Source organism: Dromaius novaehollandiae, chromosome 2, assembly GCF_036370855.1.
Source record: "Dromaius novaehollandiae isolate bDroNov1 chromosome 2, bDroNov1.hap1, whole genome shotgun sequence".
Taxonomy (NCBI): domain Eukaryota; kingdom Metazoa; phylum Chordata; class Aves; order Casuariiformes; family Dromaiidae; genus Dromaius; species Dromaius novaehollandiae.
Genome location: NC_088099.1, coordinates 20383846 through 20406135, shown reverse-complemented (window position 1 = coordinate 20406135; position 22290 = coordinate 20383846). Strand labels below are relative to the sequence as shown.

At 41.6% G+C, this 22290-nt stretch overlaps 1 protein-coding gene across 1 annotated transcript; it reads left to right on the top strand.

Annotated features, from left to right (window-relative positions):
• Positions 1-38: 38 nt before the first annotated feature.
• Positions 39-2931, top strand: OTUD1 (OTU deubiquitinase 1). The gene has a single exon (XM_026105792.2). It carries the CDS (start codon positions 390-392, stop codon positions 1713-1715), a length of 1326 nt encoding a protein of 441 aa, XP_025961577.2. The 5' UTR covers positions 39-389; the 3' UTR covers positions 1716-2931.
• Positions 2932-22290: the final 19359 nt, after the last annotated feature.

Sequence of the window (22290 nt, the reverse complement as noted above, 5' to 3'; positions counted from 1 at the left end):
CCTCTCGCGCTCTCCCGCGTGCGGCGGGACGGGCATAAACAGGGGCCCCGCCCCCCGGCGCGGCCTCCAGCAGCTTCCAGAAGGGGCCGAGTGCCCTGGCCGCGCGCGCGTGCCCGCGCAGGGGGCCGGCCCGCGGCCGCGCGCCGCTTGTGGCGCAGTAGGAATTGCCGCCCGCCGCGGGGCCGCGCCGGCGGCCGGAGGGCCGCGGCCGATAGGGCAGGGAAGCGGCGGCGGCGGCGGCGGCGGGGGGGGGGGGGAGGGTGATGCCCTTGTTTATTTTTACCCGGGCGGCTCATCCTCTCCGGCAGCCCGAGCGCGGCCCCCGCCGCTGTTCCCCGCCCCGGCTCCGACGGCGCCGCCTATAAAGCGCCGCCCGCGGGGAGCCGAGGATGCAGCTCTACAGCTCCGTGATCACCCACTACCCGGCGGTGGGGACAGCGGCCGCCGCCGCCACAGCCGCCGCCCCGGGCCCGGCGGGCGCGGCAGGTGTCTTCAAGGTCTCGCTGTCGCCGGGACCCGCGTCCGCGGAGGGAGGGAGCGCCGCCAGCGCCGCGGGCCAGAGCGCGGCCGCCGAGAGCCCCGCCAAGGACGGCTTAATTCCCGGCGGGGGGAGCCCCGGCAGCGCCGCCGCCATGCCCGCCTTCTCCTCCTGCCTGGAGGTGATGCCGAGCGGCCCCGCGGCGGGCCCCGGCGGCCGCAAAGCGGGCGCACCGCAGTACAGCTCCTGCGCGCAGATCACCGTCAGCCGCCGCCGGCCGCTGGAGCGGGTCGTGCCCATCCGCATCGTGCAGCGCGCCGAGGCCGCCGGCGAGCTGGGGCCGGCCTCGCCGCACGGCCGCGCCTGGCTGGAGGGCATCCTGGAGAGCATGCGGCAGGCCGGCGCGGACGGCGAGGCTGCCGCGCTGCCGCGGGCCGCCGACGAGCCCAGCAACCGCAGCCTGCGCCTCAGCGAGCACTGCCAGGCGCTGCAGGCGGCCGCCGCCGCGCCCGGCCCGCTGCCCGGCTGCCGCCCCGCGGAGAGGAGCGGCGCCGAGGGGCGGCCCGCCGCCGGCCCCGCGCCGGCGGAGGGGGAGGAGGCGGCGGCGGGCCCCGGGGCGCCCCGGGGGCCGGGCGGGCGGCCGGAGCGCAGCGAGAAGCTGGCGCTGTACCTGGCCGAGGTGGAGAAGCAGGACAGGTACCTGCGGCAGAAGGGCCGGTTCCGCTTCCACATCATCCCCGACGGGAACTGCCTCTACCGCGCCGTCTGCAAGGCGGTGTACGGGGACCAGCGGCTGCACGGCGAGCTCCGCGAGCAGACGGTGCACTACATCGCCGACCACCTGGACCACTTCAGCCCCATCATCGAGGGCGACGTGGGGGAGTTCCTCATCGGCGCCGCCCAGGACGGGGCCTGGGCCGGCTACCCGGAGCTGCTGGCCATGGGGCAGATGCTGAACGTGAACATCCACCTCACCACGGGCGGCAGGCCGGAGAGCCCCACCGTTTCCACCATGGTGCACTACCTGGGGCCCGAGGACCCGACGCGGCCCAGCATCTGGCTGAGCTGGCTTAGCAACGGGCACTACGATGCCGTGCTGGACCGCGTGTGCCCCAACCCGGAGTACGAGGCGTGGTGCAGACAGACTCAGGTACAGCGCAGGCGGGATGAGGAGCTGGCCAAGTCCATGGCCGTGTCCCTGTCCAAGATGTACATTGAGCAGAACGCTTGCTCTTGAGACCGCCTGGCCTACAGGCTGGGGGCTTTGCTGCGGACACAGAGTCAGAGAGGGTGCGCTGGCTGTGACGGTGATGCCTTAATGCTTAATAAAGCAGCAGTACCCAGGCTGAGAAGAAATGCAGGCTGGGGGGGGGGATAAATCCAAACATATTTGTAATATTCTGTGTCGTATAAAGTTAGCCTCGGATTATTTGCGAGCAGATTCTCCGTGTATATTTGTGTCTCTCCTCCCTACTGTTTCTCTGTTTTCTATAAGAATGTATTTTTTGCACAATATTTTTAAACTGTTACCTCCATCTTCTACATCTCATGTTAGCATCTGGCTTTCAGCTGTACGGCCAAAAAATGTTTGTAAACTGTTTGTTTTGTAAATAAGGCTTATGATGTAACAGCTATTTTTTGCTGTGTTTTTTTACCCATAAACCTTATATTTCTACCAAATGAGGTTGATGTCAGACTGACCCTCCCTAACTGATGAAAGCTTTTTTTTTTTGTAAAGCTAAACAATAGTTTTTGTAAAAGTGCAGCAAAGTATGAAAAGACTGCTTTTCAAAACGGTTGCTTTCTCTGCCTCGAGCGCAGAACAGGTCCTTTGAGCCAGTTGGAGTGCAGCTACACGCGAGCAGGACAGGGAGCAATTGACTCTTCTGTATTTAATTACTGTTTTGAGTAAACTGGCCTCTTGTTGCCTGGTTGGCTCGCCCTCTGTTCCATTTATATTATTTATCTGTAATAACAGAACATTAACTTGCAGTAGAATGTTGTGACTAGATAATAGTCTCCTGCTCTGGCAATAATTGCCTTGGCTGCACCTCAGTGTTTGTGTTCTTGTTTCTGAGGTTATGGTGTCTTTTGTATAAGCCCTGCTTCTCTTTTGGCACTTGTGTTGCACCAGCAAGTCATTTTCTGATCACAACATTTTATTCCTTTGATGTTATTTTCTAATCAAGAAATCGGGAATGGTATTCAATGTTATGGTTAAAGAAAAAAGTATTTAAATTGAGATTTGTATGGTTTGCTGGGTCAAACATTTAAATGTTTCCAATCTGAATTCTGTCACTTCTAATTTCTGATTAACTTGTTAGATATATTTATTAAGTAATGCAGTTTGTACTTTTTTATTTTGTAATATATTGTGATTTTGGAATTTATACTGTATTTGTATAATAGGAATATTCTCAGCTAAAATGGAATGAATAAAGAATATAATTTTACTTGTGCTCTTTTTCCACCCATTGTATTTCTGGTATGGTGAAGTATTGCAGATTGCCCAGGACCCTTTATTTAGCTTCTCTGCCTTTGTGTCCCCAATTAATGGGAGGGAAGAAGGGTCATGGTACTTTACAGTTATGAATAGCTGATAATTCTAGTGTCTTTGAATGTCCAAAAGAAATGTAAACATTTAATGAAAGGTGAAATTTTTTTTAAATTCTTTTGTAGTTTTGAGAGATCTTTAGCATATATCTTTGCCAATAAGAAATGTTTTTGTATATTAATAATGTCTTAGGAGAGGGGTTCCCAAACCGTATACCTAGGCTGGTAGTGTCAGTGGTTGTGATGAGCCAACTCCTTCCTGGGCCATGTGCACTTAGACTTTGTATTTGGGAACCTCTGTTATGCTGTCATTCCCAAACTCATTTTGGTTTTGCCCTGTCGCCACTGATACCTCTGCAACCCTCTTGTTGCTTGCACAGAGATAGTCATAAGGAACCACAGCCTTTTAGTTCCCTTTTAAGATTGAAATGCCTTGAAAGTTGGTAAACAGCACTCTACTGTTTGTGTGTGTGTCTGTGTGTATTTTTATATATAACCCCCCCATATTCAGTAACATTAGAAGTCTGTTTAACAGAACAGTACTGGATTAAAATTGGAATAAAAAAGTGAGCTAAGTAGCTAAAATGAAGCAGTCTTAATTGAACATTTTACTCTGATAAAGAGCTACAGGACTGGCAATGTATATTTTTGGCACTATCTGCATGCTGTGGTGCATCTAGTAGATTTATTTGAATCTACTAGTTACTTCCAAAACACTGAGGTGCTAAATGCAGAGTTTTCCCTGTTTTTTTCACATGTGGTGATGCTTTTCCTTCAGAAGTCAAATGAGGGGGGGAAATACAGTCTTGCAAATCTACTGTTGTTTACTGAGCCTCCTGAAAGCTTAATTCTGGGGTGTGGACAAGGCAAAGATGCACTAACAAATATTTTTATGAGAAACAGGTAGTTGATAGGGAAAACAGCTACTATAGTGGAATTTTAACTGCAAAAATATTAGTATGTCATTACTATGTGTCAAGGTGCGTGATTCATTCAAAGCTTTTATTGAGAATGCTCATACTTTTGTTTGGATGTGAGGAATTCACTCAAACAGTTGTCAATATCTCAAAACTTTAAGAAGATACATTTTTTTTCCTTTTTGGGTCTTTTAAAATGACCAGCTTCAGCTATATCATGAATTGTGTAGATGCACCTACCTTAGAACACTAATGAAGTAAGCTAAGTAAAGAAGGATCTATGGAGTGTTCACTCTGAGATACAATTTCTACTGAAATATCAACAAAAAAGTAGTGGTAAAAATGAACAGCACAGAACACAGAATCGGGGATAAGTTCCTGGAGGGTTCCTTAGTAGTTTTGGTGTCACTGCATGGTTCATAGGCGAATGCATATAACTTTAAGGAATTTGAGGAAAAAAAAAAGTTACTTGTGGAAGTAGTTTGCAAAGACAAAGTTAAGAATTTATTCCTGAAGCATGTAATGAAAAAATGGCATGTCAGACATTTAAGGCACAGGGAAATAAAAAAAATTATAACTGGTATAACTGGTTAAAGTTCAACTGAGACATTGAGGTCAGATACAAGCTAGTGGCATCTTGCTTGGACAGTAGTGTTTTACACAGGCGGTGATCCTACTATGGCCTTGCTTTACTTTAGGAAAACTGCTTGTAACATGGTAGCTTTTCAGCTGTGTACCCTTCCCCTCCATTTGAAATAAACTATACCAGCAAAAGCATAATTAGATGCGAATTTTCCCTTACTGTTTCCTGTTTAACAGTTCCAGTAACTAGCGAAGGACAAACATTGCTCTTGCTTATAACTTCAGTACCTATTAATTTAACCTTGGCTAATCACTTGCATAACCCGATTAATCTTTACACCTGTCCAGCGACTTTAGTCAACAGAATCTTTATTATTGGCAATAGGTGAGAAGGAGAGCTTAATTTTCAGTATTCAGGTGCGTGGTTGTTTAAGCAAGGTAGAAAATGCTTTAATGCTAAACTGAGCAAATCTGAACTCCTCCTGCAGACTCCCCATCAACATATAACTTTGTGATGCCATCTTCACTTGCATTTTATAACAGAATTGTGATTTAGAAGATGTGGCAGATACTTCATTTGAGGAGTCTGTTAGGTTGTCAAGACTATGTCATTCTGTCACTAAATGTGCAATGGATATATTAGAATTTTCATGTATATTGAAAAGAAGCTGTTACACAAAGCAAGTTTTGTAAGAGTCAGACTGGTTTGTGTGTAAAGTGAATGCATTCCAAAATGGGGGGACAAGTGGAAAAGGGAAGATTTGTTCCAATGTTGTTGTTCATCTCAGTCAACTGTTTTCTTTTTGGAAAGTTCAATGGATGATTTGTTTGTGCTTAGTAACTTTTTTAGGCTATATAAAAATTGCCTAATGCTAGCTACTGGGTTTGTCTGTTCCTGTTGTACTTTGCTAGTACATCACACATGTAAAGTATAAATCTGTTACATTAGTGTTACTTTTGAAATAAAAGGTGTATTTCAGTACTTTGGTATATGAACAAAACTGTTTGCATCCAAATGTTTCTTCTGTTTGCTGTTTTCTTATTACATTGCAATTAGTTCATGAGATTTTTAAGGAAATACATTTTTGTCTTGTGATTTATCAGTGTGCACATACATGGTGTTGTCAAAATAACCAAGTAGAAAATGACTGTAGGTGTCTCATAATACGGGCAAGAACCTGCCGGTAAGTAGTGTTTTCTTAAGACCAATATAATCTTTTTTGTTTATCTTCTTTAAAATATATTTAACAGTTTATTGGTAAGTATTAATAAGAGGGGTTCATAGGATGTTGGTAGTTACGGTCCAAAAAGAAAAAACACAGCTTTGGTGTTAAAAGACTCTCATTTCTGAATGACACAGTTATGTGAATGTATACAGTATGCAGAAAGGTTTTGAGTAACAGTTCGAAAAGACATCAGTTCTGTCAGATGTAATTCTGTAATCACTGGGACTTTCTTAAGCAGAAAAGTACTTTCAGATTTGAACTTAGTAATGTACAAGCTGGTTTATAACATGTATATTCATTTCAGTTGAAAGAAGTGGCTTTCATATTTCATGTCCAACCTTAATTTATAATCTGTCTATTTTAAAGCATATTATGTTTTTAATGCTTATTTTATTTCCTAGTTTTTTAAAAAATAAGTCATAGAAAATAAGCTGTTGTTTCTTACGAGACATGATTCAAACCTTCGGCACTATAGCACAGTTAAGCTGCAAAAAAAGTGGCATTTGCAACAAAGAATGCTGTTATAGGAGGAGAGGATATTTGGGAGGAAAGCTGGAGCTGTGAGATAGTGGTGAAGGAGCCCAGGTCATCTTCCATCCTTCCTTCTTCTGTGCTCACCTGCATCCCAAGCACTGGGAGGTACCAACTCGCTGTCACGTGCAGTGGGTCTTCGCTGCTGTTGTGATGATAGTGTGAATCAAGCTCACTGTTGGTGCTTGTTGGTGTTTGGTTACTAAGTTCTTCTCCTGGCAAGCTGTCTGGAGGCTGCAAATGAAAGAAGGAATGTAACAAGTATTGCAGAAAAACCTGTACAGAATTGCATGGACAAAGATGCATTTTTCTAGCCTGTGAACTTTCTGTTGTTAGATATCAAAGAGTGAAACCATCTCAAAATGGTTTGCAAGGATCAAATGATTTTAAAAATCTCATAGAGCACATAATAGCAGCTTTTTGAGATTCCAGTAAGATGTTGGAAATACGTATATTTTTTAATTTATTCAAACATTTTGTTATCTAGATCACATTTTTTTCACATATACAAGGATCCAGTATAATTCTTGAATATTTCTTTTTTTTTTTTTTTGCTGAATGTAAAGCTTCATTTTTCAGCTATTCAACTAACCAACATTTCTGGGCAAGAAAACACATGGTTTCAGATCTCTTCTCTGGGTGGGGTTTGGAACTTTGTAAGCTCAGTCAATTTAACCTAATATGACTAAGAGCAATACTTAATTTTTCCCGTGGCTAATGCTGTGTTCATGTTTAGATGGCTGCTTTTAGAAATAACAATCTTTGGAACTCCAGCAGAGCTTCTTTTGGTATTTTTCAGAGTGTCTCTGATCAAAATATACTCCTTTTATAAATAAATAATGCAGTACATCTTACATCTGAATCATGTGTGTTCCATATGATTTAAAGACCAAGTTTTGACCAAACAATTAATGAAAGTGTTTGTATGTCTTGTTTGCTTTCCTACTGAACTTCAGCTCCACTGAATTAGGTTGCACACAGTGACTGACCTTGCCTTTTGTGGCTTAAGCTAGGAGCAGTGGCAAAACTGATCGTCTCATTGATTACCCGCATGATCCCTACTCCTCCTGTGAACCCTACCTACAACCTACTAGTTCCTTTTCCTTTTAATTTTTTTTGGTTGTCAGCTATTTACCCTTCCAAATTTAAGCCCGGAAACTAGTTACACTGTAAAAGAAAATCTAATTAAACAAGGCATTTGGAGGAGTTTAGGAGCTGACAGCTGTTTTGTTGCTTATGTATAACCAGAGAGAAAAGTGGAGCCCGAAACGAAGCAATTATGAAAGGACTTGTTTTGCTTTGAAGGATGGCTATGTTGGCTTATATAGGCATTATGACTGCTGATCTAAAGGCTTTAATGCACCTGTGTTTACTATTAAAAAATAATCAGTATTATCTCACAACATGTTACATTTTTGCTAAACTGAGAATGGAGACACAACAGACTAATACTGGTAGATTAAAAAATAATACAGTGTTCTGCTATTAGAAGCCAGGAAGCAATTGCGTGTTTCATTTATTTCCCACCATGACCAGTCCAGGGAACAAAAGTCTTTAGATTAGGCAATGAATGTTTGTGCGTACGGCCTGAATTCTTACTGAACTGAAAAGTTGAATACATGTAAAGTAAGATCTTTTACTTCAGATTTATGCCTATAAAAGTGCTGATTGAGAAGTTTCCTCAGATAAACAACTTTTTTTTAGAGCGTAGAACATGTAGCGCAACAAAGCTGCAGTCCCTACTGGGGCTTCTGTATGTAGCAGTATTAATAACAACACAGATTTTGCAGGTATCTGAAAACTTAACCTCCATTGACTTTTTCTGGCAGGCAGCTTATCTTACTTATCAGGAAGTAAATATTTATGGATGCTTTCTCAATTACGTAGCTGTTCTTCTGTTGCTCTGAAGAGGCCTTGTAACATCTGAAAATGCTAGAAATGGTAACAAGTGGGAAAAAAAAAGACTTATTTGGTTGTGTATTTGATAGTATTTGTGTCACACTGAAATTGTTTTAGCACTGAATTGTGTTTTGTCCGTTTACCACAAAATATTTCCTAATATGACTGGGCAGAATAGCAGTAATTCTCTGACAGTTCCATCTTATATAAAAATGTCCCAACAATTTTCCTGCTGTATTTGCTTCTATGAGTCCTTAAAATTATCAGTTAAATGATAATAAACACTTGGGATAAAATTTGTCTTTATCTTTGGTAGGCCTGGTGTGTTGCAAATTACAGTGGGGAGTGAGGTGACAATATGGTTTCTGACCCGATAGTGGTTGTTTGTCCATACATTAATTTTCTCTCTGTCTAGCGATGCTAACAGTCTGCATTAACCAGGGTCCAAAACTTCATTGGCATTAATGTTTTCTGGGCCTGTCACAAAGCCTCTGTGATTTTAATTAAGAAACTTAGATGCATGATTAGACTCTAAGAGCACCTAGCCGATGTAAGATATATACTGCACTGAATATTGCTTGTATGCCCCAACTTGTACCTGTGATACACTTTGCTTGCATATAAGAATCATCAGCAGTTGATTACCTCATGTATCTGTGCAGTGTTGAATCCTGGATGACCTCAGCTATCTTTCGGCCGTTTTGATGCAGACTTCAGGCAAGCGTCCGTCAAAAGCCAGGATCCCAGCTCTGCCTTGGGCTGCTCACTGCTCCAGCGGTGAGCAAGCCTCAAGCACCATCTGTGACATCCATCCCTTGAGTCCCACTTTGAAACCAGCAGGTAGTCAGAAGAGTGGATTGCTTTCCATGATATTATTTGATGAGTAAATAGCTGCCTGAAGCCAGAGAATTTCTGAATTTTTTTAATCCACAACCACACTTGATATGTTGTACCAGAGTTATCCTTGGGTGACAAAAGGGAGAAATTGCTGTGGGTGGATCCTGTCTGAAAGGGACCGTGGTGCCCCTCTTCCCAGAGACAAGTTACACAAATAAATCTTGGCAGTGGCATCAGCCTGAACATCCACCAGAAGTTATTCTGCCAAGTGGACTTCTCAACTGTGAGACTGAGTAAGTAATAGCAGATGTGCTACTTCAGTCAAGGCGATTGAGCTAATCTCTGCTAAGACTTCTGGTGCTTCCTCCAGCCTTCGAGCTTTATCTCAGTGCTCTCTGGATTGAACTCTAGCCAGCCATCAGCCGTCAGCTGTATCAAATCTCTTTCAGTCACTTGATATTGGTAGATGAGGTGGACAAGAAGTTGGTGCTGCCACTGTGTAGGGAAACTGGTAGTCCAGTGTATGTCACTGGTTCTCCTACCATGTATTATATCATTCTTCTTCAGTGTGCAGTGTGAGGAAAAAAGTTTATATACTGCTAGAATATGGAATCAGCTCTCTCTCACTACTGCATTAAAATCTCCCCCCCCCCAAAAAAAAAATCTTCAAAGCTGCTCTAAACTGGTTGTATTTATTTTTTTCTACAGACTATGAATGTATCACTAATACTTTATGGCTAGCCACAGCAGCATTTTACAGCTCTGAAAGTGCCAATGACATTTGATCACCTGGAGGTCTGCAGTGCATCATTTTTTCTACCAAATTCAACCCTGCATCCAGATTTACCTGCTGTTCAGATACTTGTTTCAGTCTATTTACTACTGACATAATGTATCTGATCTCCTCATAAACTTTTATGTGTTTATTCCCGTAGCATCAGCAGGAAATGTTGGGTACTGTTTCCAATGGTAGTGAATACTATCAAAACTAGGAAAAAAGAAGACAGAGTAGCATATTATGGAAAAGAAACAAAAAAAGAGTTCTTGGCATGGGCATTGCCACCTCCAGTCATCTTTTTTTTTTTTTTTAAAGTGAAGCTGTGATACGAGGCCAGGTCTTACATATAGATTCCCATGCAGACATCCCTAGTGACTGTGAATGAGGAAGGAGAAATAAAGTAAAAATAAACAAAAATAGCAGTACATCCACCATAAAGATTAGGAGCAGATTTCCATCCTCTCACTACTAAAAAGACTGATGCTTGAAAAGAATCTTTTCAGACAGAGTCTTCTTCAGGGAACATTTATTGTTGCTGAACATTCTTTATGGTGAGTGCATTTGCTAAACACTATGAAGAGAGGATCAGTGAACAAAAATGAAAGAAATGTGTCAAACTCAGATGGAAGTGTAGCAACTGAAGTATGCTTGGTTTTGAATGGCCTGGCCTGTGGGTTTTGCATCTTAGTTACAACTTTACCTTCATTTTCTTGGCATGCAAAATGATTTTTCACATTATTTTTACAGAATGTTGCCCCTCCCCGAGATTAAATGTTAATAGAGATCTTGGCTCTTGGGAGTCAAGTCCCAAATGCATTTTAGAAATTTTAACCTCTAACAGGAGTTGATATATGGGTTGCTTTCAATTGCACAAAATATGTGGTACAATTTAAGCACCCAACTAGGAAATGACTCTATGAAAAGTAAGTTTCTAAAGAAGCATTAATTCCCTCATTATGGTCTTTTAAAGTAAGTGCTTACAGCTGTATTCAGGTTGCTATATAGTAGGGGAATTCTTAATGGGAAGTATTATGTGAATAGGATGTTATAAAAATTGGACATTTCTTCTTCATGTGCACTTGATTGTAAATTTCCAGATTTAATTTGTAAGGGGAAAAAAAGAATTTAGAATGAAGCTTATCTGGCCTCTTAGCTGGTGTGCTGAATAGCCAGCTTCTCCCAGCAAATCATTACCTAGTCACCTTCCTGAAAGAACAGCCTTATCCCCTAGTTATTGCAGATGGGTAATTACATAGAGTCTGTTTACACAGATTCTTAAAAGAAAATATTTGAAGGGGAGAATGTAATAGCCATGACCATATAGAAAGCCAGCATTGTCACCTCTACATTATTTGAAAGGACATTTCCTGCCTTTTCTTCATTCTGTGCTGCCCAATGGAAAAGGTTATTGGGATAAAGAAAGAAAATTACTCTGTGGGTCTTTTAGGGTATGTGTCTGTACTGCAAAATATTGTGCTGTGCACATATATCCTATCCAGCTCAGCAGGGAAAACAAAGAAGCAATGTCACCACGGTGCTTGGTAGACAGAAGGAAAAAGCATTTTTTTGAAAGTGGTAGTTGAGATCCCAAGCTCCAGCACTGGTTTGATGTCTTGCCCAGTGCATGCACAGGGTCCCCCGCAGCCCGGTGAGGTTCTGTGTCAACACGGCAGTTCAGGAGCAGAGGTCAGCTTGTAGCACTTAACGCTGTGGAGTAGATTTCAAGGAATCCTTACTTTGTAAGACTTGGTGTATTGCTATGCAATATCCTGGAATGCCAAGTTGCAATAATTGTACAAAGGTTATGTAGCCCCAGGAGAGAGTCAAAGTTACTGTATTATAGACGTGTAAGACTTCCATGTATAACTAAATTGCAATTTAATAGGAAACCATGGTAACTACAAGCAGGAAAATGGTACAGCAGTTATAATAAATCACTTCTCAGCAATGCTTGTGGAGAGGAAATAGGTAATTACATGACAACCCTAGCTGAAACGACTTTGCTGCTTTGCCAGTCCCTGTAACCGAGATCTGAATTGCCACCTCCCACCCCCTGGGCCCCCACTTACAAAGCGCTGCACTACAGCTGCAAGCTCAGAAAGTTGGCTTAGAAGAACAAGGTGTTCTACAATAATATTTCTGTGAAACATTTTGACTTTGTTCTCTTTCTTTGAAGGTTTAGGAGGAAGTCTCCGGTTCCTAAATCATGTGCAATCTTCAGAAGTCAAAATGCAGGCCTCGATGCACAAGCAAAAATGTTTCTTTCCCCTGGCTGCTTGAAAGCGATGGCTTTCACCCTGCACCAGCCCAGGCAGGGCCATCACTGGTCCCACCAGCTTGTATTCCCATCACTGTCTTCTGCATTGCCTCCAACCCTGCTTTCACCCTCTCAGCCCCTTCTGCCCATTCATCTGCCAGTCTACAGTGGTGCTCTGCTCCCAGTGCCTCTTCCCCCCGTCTTTTAGCACACAGCACTCACACTGATGGCCATCACTATTCATAGCGCCTATCCCTAAACTGTTGCATCTCACCCCCCTGACCCACATAGTGGCAACTATTTTTCAAGAGAGCATAACCACACCGCATTTATTAGTGGCAGCCTTGTTTTTGCTTGTGGATACTCTGGCAGAGAGTTGACAACTGAACCGCAGGCTACAGCTCACTTGTTAGCAGTGGGATCTAGTGGTTATCTGGAGCAAGGAGGTCTTCATCTTGTTTTCATGAGAAAGAAAAAATATCACCAGGCTGACTGCAGTCGTGAGCGTTCACAGCACTGCAAATCGTGGAGCTGCCTCAGTAATGCTCTTGTCAAGGGCAGGCAGTTGGGACAGAGCAGGGGGATGCTGAGGCGAAGGCAGGTCTGCACAGGCCATCTGATAAAGCTCAGCTCTGTCCTGCTGTGGGGACTGGGAGGCTGAGGGAGAAACAGGCAGGTCTACAAATTTCATTACTATTTTAAGATCTTTTTTTTTTTCTAAAGTGCTTTAGTTCTAAATAATTTCAGTTCATTCAGTGCAGTCACTAGTCACTGGTAACTGCCAAGAGCTATCATGAAGGCTGCTTTATCACTGTATTCAATTTCTATCGCATTTCCAGAGAGACTGGAGCTGTAGACGTTGAAGGCAAATCAGGCCTACGGGGTGAATCATGATCTCTCCCAACGGACCAGGGTCCGCAGCTTGGTATGGAAGCAGGTAAGGCGCTGGCACAGGCAGAGTTGCTGAGGAGTGTGACATATGTCACTTATTTCTCCCTGGGATCACTGCAGTCCGACAGGCTACGGTATCTGCTACTTCTCCACACCTTGAAAACGCGGTGTTTTGTGATATCTGTATTATTTTACAATTATTAAAACTTCTGTCAGACTGTAGATTCTTCCATGTTGGGATCATCTTGTCTTCCACATAGCACCTTACAAAGCTGTCCCTGAGACTGGGGACTTGGGTGAAGATCTGTACAGCAGCACAGCTTCACTCACAGCTGCGGGAGCGAGTCGGCCTGGGGCGGTGACAAGTCACTCTGCTGTTCTTACTCAGCTTCTGCCTCTCACGGATGGAAGTGACAACTTTCTCACAGCATTAGCGTGGCATGAACTACAACTAATATGCCTTATAAACAGGAGAGTGTGCAACAGAGCTGCTATGAGTCATGATAGATTTGATAAAAGTATTTTATTTTCTTTATTTTTCTGTGCTTGTAAATTGCTAATTCACAATAAATGCAACTGAAACGTTTGACATTTCTCGTTTTCCATTCTGTTAGGCTCCCTTAACTGCTTCCCCTGCTGTCACCCTTTTGTGGCAGACTTGCTTTGCATCTGTGCGTGACTATGTACATGGGACATTCATCCTAAACATTTTCAGTAAGAGAGAAATCTACCATTTAATAATGCAATTGTAAGTGTTTGCAGATTAAACAGAAAGCTCACACGATAGAGACAGTTATTAAATTACTCTGCTATAAGCAGACTTTATAAAAGCCATAAAAAGTATCTTAAATTCAAATGTGTAACAACTAATATACCTTAATAAACTTAATACTGTAACACTAGTCTTTCACTTGAACAGAATGATGTGTCTGACACTATCTCCATTTTTTAATATAATGTACATTTCATACAGTTAACATTAAAACCCCATCCCTTTTAGTGAAGTTCACAGCATTCAAAAGACAGGGACTTGCTGGCCTTCCACTGTGTTTTTCACCCTGTATGCACACCCCTGCTAGGACCAATAATGCAGTTTGGACATAGAACAAGGCTGAATGACAGCTCTTTGATTAATAATGATTTGCCAAGTTTCCTTCTCTCAGGATATTTTGTATCATTAGTTTGTTTCCATTTGCTGTGTGGAAGATTTCATTGGTATCCCAAACAGGATTAGGGATAGGAAATGAGTTCTCCAAGCTTTTTGCCCCTAAACTTTTGTTTCTTGAAGTTTATCTTCAATGCTTTTAAAAAATGTAAGGTGAATAAAAACCTCAGTATGTTATATTCCACTGACAGATGAGATTGAACCTTTTTTACCTTACATAACTGGATAAACAGTTTTGTAGGAAAACAGCATTATCATCACATGTTATTCTCTCAAGCAGTCGGTGCACAAATGATCTTCAACAAGAATGCCTTTAAAAACAGAAAGGAAAAATGTACTTGTACCAAGTACCTCTGACTCTCAGTTCTATCAGTATAGTTGCTCATTGAAATACAGCAATATTTTGCTATCAATTTTTAATCACAGCCCTGCAGAAAGATTGGTCTCCTGTAAATAGGTGTCACGCATATGGCCACGTATCACTGTAATAATAATTCATGGTTACTTATTCAGTCTTCAGATCTCTTGATACTTACAGTGCTGAATCTGTAAATAAATGAATCAGACGTGAATAATGGCAATGAGAAGCATAATTATGTTATTCATGATGTTTATCATGTTTCATTACTTTTTGCAGTTCCCCACAGATTTAAGTCAAACAGAAGTCTTGCTCAGCTTTAAAAGCTGGTGTGAAATAAATATCCTATTGGCTAAGCTTTAACATTATCTTCCCTTTTCATTGTTTTCAGTTAGCATGCCAGAAAAGTTCCCCAGTCTTAAAAAGAGACACTTTCTTAATTTGTTATGTATGTCGCTACTAATGGTAGATGCTCGGGATGGAAGAATTCAGTAGCTTCTTAAAGAGATTAGCAGATTACATTAAAGTTTGAAGGAAGCATTATCAGAGGATTAGAAGCCTCTCTTAACGATGGAGATCAAAAGCACTAAAAATCCAAGGTGTTACACACCATTTATGCTCCATTTATGGAAATACAGATATGTGGGTGTGTGTTCTCTAATCTTATGAACAGATGTGGTTTGGCTGATCTGGAAGGCATTATTGGTGCCAGAATTTCTAAACATACCCAGAACATCTATTATTGTAAGAGACGGGAGAATCAAAGATTACCTTTAAAACAGATTGGAAAGAAACACTCATGTGGTTATTATTTTTGAAGTACAATGTTTATTTCAACAAAAATTGGAATATAAATGGAAAACATTTTCTAAACATTATTTTTAACTGTATTTTAATTAAAGAATGCAATAGACTTTTACTGAACATGTGCTCTTAATGCTATATGTATGTTGTGCTTCTAAAATGTCAGGAATTTGTAAAAGTTATACAACAGTGTGCCTCTACTTGTAAAATAACATTTTTAAACTTCTCCTAAATATAGTAAAGGCTGAGAAAGTCAGTTCCTCGGGCAGCGTATAAGATGTTCATGGATAAGTGATATCATTGTGCCAGTGCATGCAAAAACAATTATTGCAGTCCTCAAGTACAGCAGTCACTTGGAAAAAACCAAACTGGTTTGCAATATATAGCTGGGACTTTGGGCCAAAATGAGTGGAATCTGAGTTCAACCATTTCAATATTCAATTCCACAATGTAAAAAAATGAGGAAGAATGCTCCTTGAAGTGCATTTTTCACAGCTGTGATTTTAATACAAAATTATACTCCTAACAGTTGTACCCTCTTGGTAGCTTGGAACCAATTCAGAAAATAACCTAACAGTTATAGCCTATACTGGGAAAAAAAAAAAAATCCTTTCCAGGATTATTTCCAGTCTTTCCAAGAATTTCACCTTCAGCTTCGAACACCCCTGTTTCACATAACTCACCATGTGTTCTGGGGACCAACATACTCTGAATGAATCCGAACCGTGCTTCAACAAAAAAACGCAGCACATCTCCGCAGCTGTGGCAGTAAATGTTCTCCACAGCAGACGCTGCAGCCTCTGGATGCTACACCTGCACGTTGCAGAACGGGCATACGGGAGCAGCTGCACTGGGTCAGACTGAGGGGGCCGCAGGGCCTCGTATTCTGCCTCCAGTAGTAGCTATGAGCGGACACCTAGAGAGGAGACTAAGAACAGGCCAAGCATACGTGATACTTTCCTCTAAAATTTTCCCAGAGCCTGACTCTTGGTAGCTATGGGGTTGGTCTGTTTAGTAACCCCTTTTCTTGCAAGTATGCCCCAAGTAATGGGCAATCTCACTTGAATTGCTCTGCATCTACAACTTTCTTAGGCATACATGGCACCCTTTGAATGTCTTATATCTCATCCCATGCACCACATGTCCCCGGGAAAACGACACAGGTAAAACTAAACAATTACCACACTTCAGGACTAACACAGGCAACCGACAGAAGGCAGGAGCTTCCCAAGACCGGCTAAGAAATTTCTCACTATCAGCCACTGTTGTCTCTGACCCCTCAGTCCTAAGCAAAGAAATACCTTAAAAAGATGAAGCTGAACCTTCAGAAGATGAACTAAAATTCTCAATAGAGAAAATGGCTTTCCTTCAAGTCCCACAAGCAATAAATGACCTCTCTCTTGTTTTCCTGTAGGAGATAAGCATCTTATAATGTTGCCTTGCTAACACTGTTCTGGAGACTCCAGATATCTTTTCTCTCAGATGATCAAACCGATTAGCATATCTAACTAGACTCAGAGGAGTTGTTTCAGTTTTCATTTAGCTTTGAATATTGCTGCCCTGTTTGAGAGCTGAGGAAAGGCCCGCAAGCCTGCAAGCTTTTTTCCCCTCCTTATTAGTTGGTCTAGGAAAGATATTTCCTCTTCCCACAGAGTCTTCCTTTCTTATGCCCTTAGACATTCATGGCTGTAACAACTGTTATCAAAGAAATGTGTGTGTCTTTGCAGGAATGATATTGTTTGAATTATTGCTCTTTGTGTGGTTCATTTTCAGATTGTATTTAGCATCAGTAACAAAGACTTAAGCTTTTGTAGCACTGAATCCCAAGTGTAGCGGAAGTCAAGGCTATGAGGTTAGGATAACTGGGTAAGTAGGCCAATAAGTAATTAAGATAAGAAGGTTAGGATAATTAGTAGCAGCAATAAATGGCTAAAGTTATCCTACTTGAGTTCTGTGTTCTACATTTTGTTAGTGATCATTTTCTCAGAATTAGTTATTAGAAGTAGCAATAACCAGTTAATGCTGTTGCGGTCGTAGAAATTAAAATTAAAGGACAGTGATGGGGAGGGATAAGTGTATTGTTTGATGTAAAAAAGGATTGGGTAACTGGTTTTAGTGAAGTGGAATATTTTACATTGAAAGATACAGTGGATGGACAATATTGAATACTTGAAGTCCAAAACCTAAGTTAATGCAATGGAAAAAGTAGGTATAACCAATAGCACATTCAAACCAAATAGGGCCTGCAGCTGAAGTGACTAAAAGGAAAGCATGTGATTATCAGTCTGGTGAATTTATGATTAATGTTCGAACACAGACTGTGCTCAGCAGTAGAGATATGAGGTTCCCGGGTGAAATGTAGATCTTGGCTTTTTTCTGAGATCTTTTCTACTCTTCTCAGGGTTTATGTCCGTTGCACCAGGGCTCTTTGTCCCTGCTCCTTTTAGTATTGAAGTCTGGAAGAGCTTTGGGCCTGGGCAAGCTTTTGTGAGATACACTGTTCACTTCCAAAGGGGATGCAAGCCAAATCACTTGAAGACTAATAATTCTCTTGTCTCTTCCTATAGTTTGTCTTGAAGTGCAAAAACGTTTCTCTGTAACTGACACTAATGCCTGTTAGAGCCATAGTACAAAGAACCACGGACACACACGGGCTGAAACAGAGACAATGACACTACACAAAGAAGGATACAGCTTTGCCATGAAGATGCCCAGGTGAAATGCTAAATTAAATCTTCAGAGAAAACATACTGCAACCAAATATTCTGCTTTCTTGCTACTGCTGATGTTTGTTTTTCTGTCCATAGTATGCTAGAAATTCAAGCCGTAAGTAAAGACTATATCCTTGTTCCAAAGATCCCAGCCAGAAAAACCCACAGCTCAAATAATAAGCCTCATAGCCTGGTGAAAGTATGCCAGTTTTTGGTTTTATCTATGCTAGTGGAAGTCACAAGGCAAAGATTATACTGTAATGTTTTCTCAAAAGACAAAAAGCTGAAAGTGATGAGTAAGTTTGTGACTGTGTACCATGATGTCTTTCTGAATAGTTTATGCCCTAAATAGTACATGTCCTAAAACCAATTCATTTGCAGCAGAGAAGAAAGGACCATAGGAGAGAAAAGTATTGTAATGTGTCCCTCAGCATCTCCTACCATTTTCTCCCACGGTGCCCACTCCAGGTAGCACGAGAGAGGGGAGGCTGTGCTGCCGTCTGCTACATCACAGGCCCTGCACTGATAATCTGCTCTGGACAGTTCCCAAAGTGGCCTCAAAGGGAGGATTCTGGAAAAGATCCCCCAAACTTGCGGAAGTGCACAAGTTTGCCTTTTGAAACAGAACAATCAACTGCAGAGACAGGTCTAAATTTAAAGTTTGCAGTTTGCTTGGGGCCTGGAGGAGGAACTGAGAAATTCCCCTTCCTGAAAGGGAAGGCATCAGTGCCAAAATGGTCACATGGAGTTTGAATTCTTCTTGCTTTGCTCTTTGGTCATGTGTAACAGCTAAGGCTTGAAAAAGTTCACTTTCTTCTTCACATATTCCTAATCCTGTTGGTTTTAGACGACTTCCCTTCTGTTCCTTACTGCACAAGAATATGTCACTTATAGATGCTCAGGGGAGTGTCGATTCATATGTTGAAGCTTTAAGGAATGGAGCAGCACAGTTTCTGCAATTCTTTTGGATCTTCTGAGTGAGCAGGATAACTTTCCTCTCTTCCTGCTTCATTAATTTGATGGAGGGGGGCACCTCTGATTTTGAACTTGCCCTCCCGAAGATCACTTAATTACGGATTAATTAGGGCTGCCTTCCTAGAGCTGATCTTTTTAACCTCCACTGGCAAGAGCAATTCTGGAGAAGTGTCAGGATGGAGAAACAGGAAAGTGCAGGCACTGCCCTCCTGGAGGAAAACTAAGAGAAAAAGGATATACTAAAGGTTGCTGGTATTTTTTGGAAGGAGATGATGGCATGGGGTTTCCGTGAACTTCAGCATCAAAGCTGTAACTGCATATGCTGGTATGATTTCAGTGAAAGATGCTTTTTCTTTCATAAGACAGAAACTGCAGGATTCATCCACTTCTCAGAGCAATAACATTTACAGAAAGAAATTCTTCAAACCACTGCTCTTACTGAATATCTTTTACTTTGCATGTTTATTTTTCTCTTTAAAAAGAAAAACATAAACTCTGCAGGGATGCTAGACCTACCAGGGTAGGTGCAGGCCTGATCTGAATAGAAGAGGCCTACATGGGAACAGTCTTCCTTAATTCCAGTTCCAGTTCCAGACATCATGGTCCGTCAAGACCTACAGGGATGTCTAGACTTATGTCCAAGCATGACCTCAAATAAAGAGCGACAAAGATTGTGATAGGCACCATATAAACAGGTAACAAAGACAGCCTGTACTTCAGAGAGCTTGCACAAATGCAAAACAAGTTGTAGCACAGGAATGAAACAAGCCAAATGATTTTTCTGTGTTCTGAGAAGATCAGGCTGATGAAATTAATAGTTTAGCCAAAGTACCATCTTATTCCTTGAGGATATAATTTGTAGAGGATGTTTCGGCATCCATCCTTCTAAAAACAAAGCCTATAAGTAATATATGTCATAAGACATCTCTCCAAGCTGCTAATACAAACACGCATGCATACACATGTATACATACACATGCACACACATTCAGCTGCTTATCATAGGTCAAAATACATTTCTGACAGTAATTACAGGTTCAGAAAGAACATTTCTTTAACAAAGGCATAAACAGAATGAAACCCAAGCTGTAAATGATCTTTTCTTCAACCAGATTTGACAGTTTCCTAGGTTTTTAATCTAAAAAATTCTTCACTGTCTGCTGCTTTCTCATGAATCAAAACATATCCTGCATGACTACTAAGGCATGATTCACCCGAGTTTTTCACACTCCAGGGAGTATGAAAGGTTCAGCAGTGAAGTGTATGTGCACCAAGCTAGCCATCACCTGTGCGGTTCAGCAAGAGGCAGGTGGGTTTGCAGCAGGGGTCATAAGCTTGTGACATGCACTTCTGCTGTGCATCCATACAGATTCTCGAGGCTGCCTTGGCCTCTGTGCTGTCCCTGTCTCAAAAGTTCAGATCGAGCCCCTTGGCTTCTCTGTCGAAAGCTTCTCTTGTGCTTCCACTTGGAGCTTTTTCAGAGAAACCAATTTCTTCTTTCTTTAACAGAAAACAGTAAATGGAATTAATGAAATTATATGTATTAAATGCTGCTAGTCCTTTATGTAAAAAATAAGGACCATGACGGTCAACCTAAAAGGCTGGAAGAGGATTCTCAAATGATATGAGACAACTAGGGAGGTAAGGTAATTAATGAATCTAAGTACTGGAGCTATTGCTTGGACAGACACTGTTTCTTACTAGGTGCCTCTCCACATCACTAAGGAAATAAACCATGACAGTAGGAGTCCTGTTTACTCTCCGGATGACTCTTCTCTTTGTGACTTTAAATTTCTAAGTAGTAGTATGCTTCACTCTAGAGCAAGAGTAACACATGAGCAAATGAAACAGTGATGGAAGCAGATTCATTTAGTCTGTCGTACTTCTGTCTTGTAAAAGGTATCTTTAAAATATTTAGTATTTTCATGGTTGAATGGAGGTAAAATAGCAAAATTTAAGATTTGCAATGTCCTAAATGAAGAAAAAAATAGATAAGATTTTGATAAAAATAGCATTAAGTAAGAAAGGTGATTTCAATATCCTGCTGAGATTTAAAAAAATTTAACACGGATGTTGATGCTGATAGAAGAAGAAGTCCAAATTACTTAAACGCTAACTGAAGAAAAACTATACAATAGTAAATGATAACTTATGCCTTTTTTGAAATAAATATTTATTTATTGATATATTTGCTGCTAGAGGGCATTAATTTAAAATTTGCTGGCACAGAATGAGATGACATGAAGGTAAGGTGCCATGCTAATTAAAGGATAATTATGCTGATATAATTGTTGATGTTAAAAATTACTGTGAAATTTAAATCCAAGCTTTTAGAATAAAGAAAAGACTAATTCTTCCCCAGCATTATGTCAGCTTGATACTTTCCTAGCTGTGTTCTTTTAAATTTGAGCCTGACCCTGCAGACTCTCCTGGTATAGTCAATACTTTGTATTATCTACCCACTACACATTTTTTAGGTTCAAAGTTATTATCATGTGGCTTTGAGAAGTTCAAACTATAGCTGTATACATTTTAAGTCGGCCTTGCTTGGCTGATTCTTCCCACATATGCAGATGAGATTCCTATATTTTGCCGATAGAAGAGACATTTGAGTATCAAATGGATAGTTATCAGAGAATAAAAAGCAGGGAACAATGACAATAAAAATAAGTTGCAATTAGTTAGTGACACAGGTAGCTTGCAGACTACTTGTGATCCCACCTGGCGTGGTAACACCGGTATTCCTGTAGCCCCTAGTCGTCTTCTACTAATACAGACTAAAAGCAAAGCACTGTTATCCTCTAGCTGTCTGCTTTGCTGTTCTTCTATTATTGCTTTTAAATAGCAGCCCACCACTGTGCCTCTGTAAGCTATTTAACTGCTGTGCTTTCCTCACAGCTTCCTCTCAGCCCAGAGCTCCCTCTCCCATGCAGTCTTGCTTCCTCTCCATTTATGTTTTCCTTGCCTTCTCCGTCTCTTTTGGAAAAGTCTGAGATATTGCCCCTGCTTTGTCCAGAATGCACTGGTTCCTAGTTGGTTATTTTCAGTGTAGTAGCTGAAAATTCACAGGCCTGTTTGGGTACATTGTGTAAAACTTCTTATAGGCATGGCTCAAAGACAAATATTTTAATTAGGTCAAGATAATTTGTCACAGAATAGTTGCAAAAACTTTGCCGCCTTTACTGCATTGGATAGATTCTGTAGCTGTTTAAGGCTACAGATACACTAGTAATCTAATTAATGTCAGGATCTAAGCTCAGGTTAATAACTAGATTGTTAGTTCAGTTCCTGGCACAGTTTTGCCTGTGCCAGATAGTACTTTCCCCCT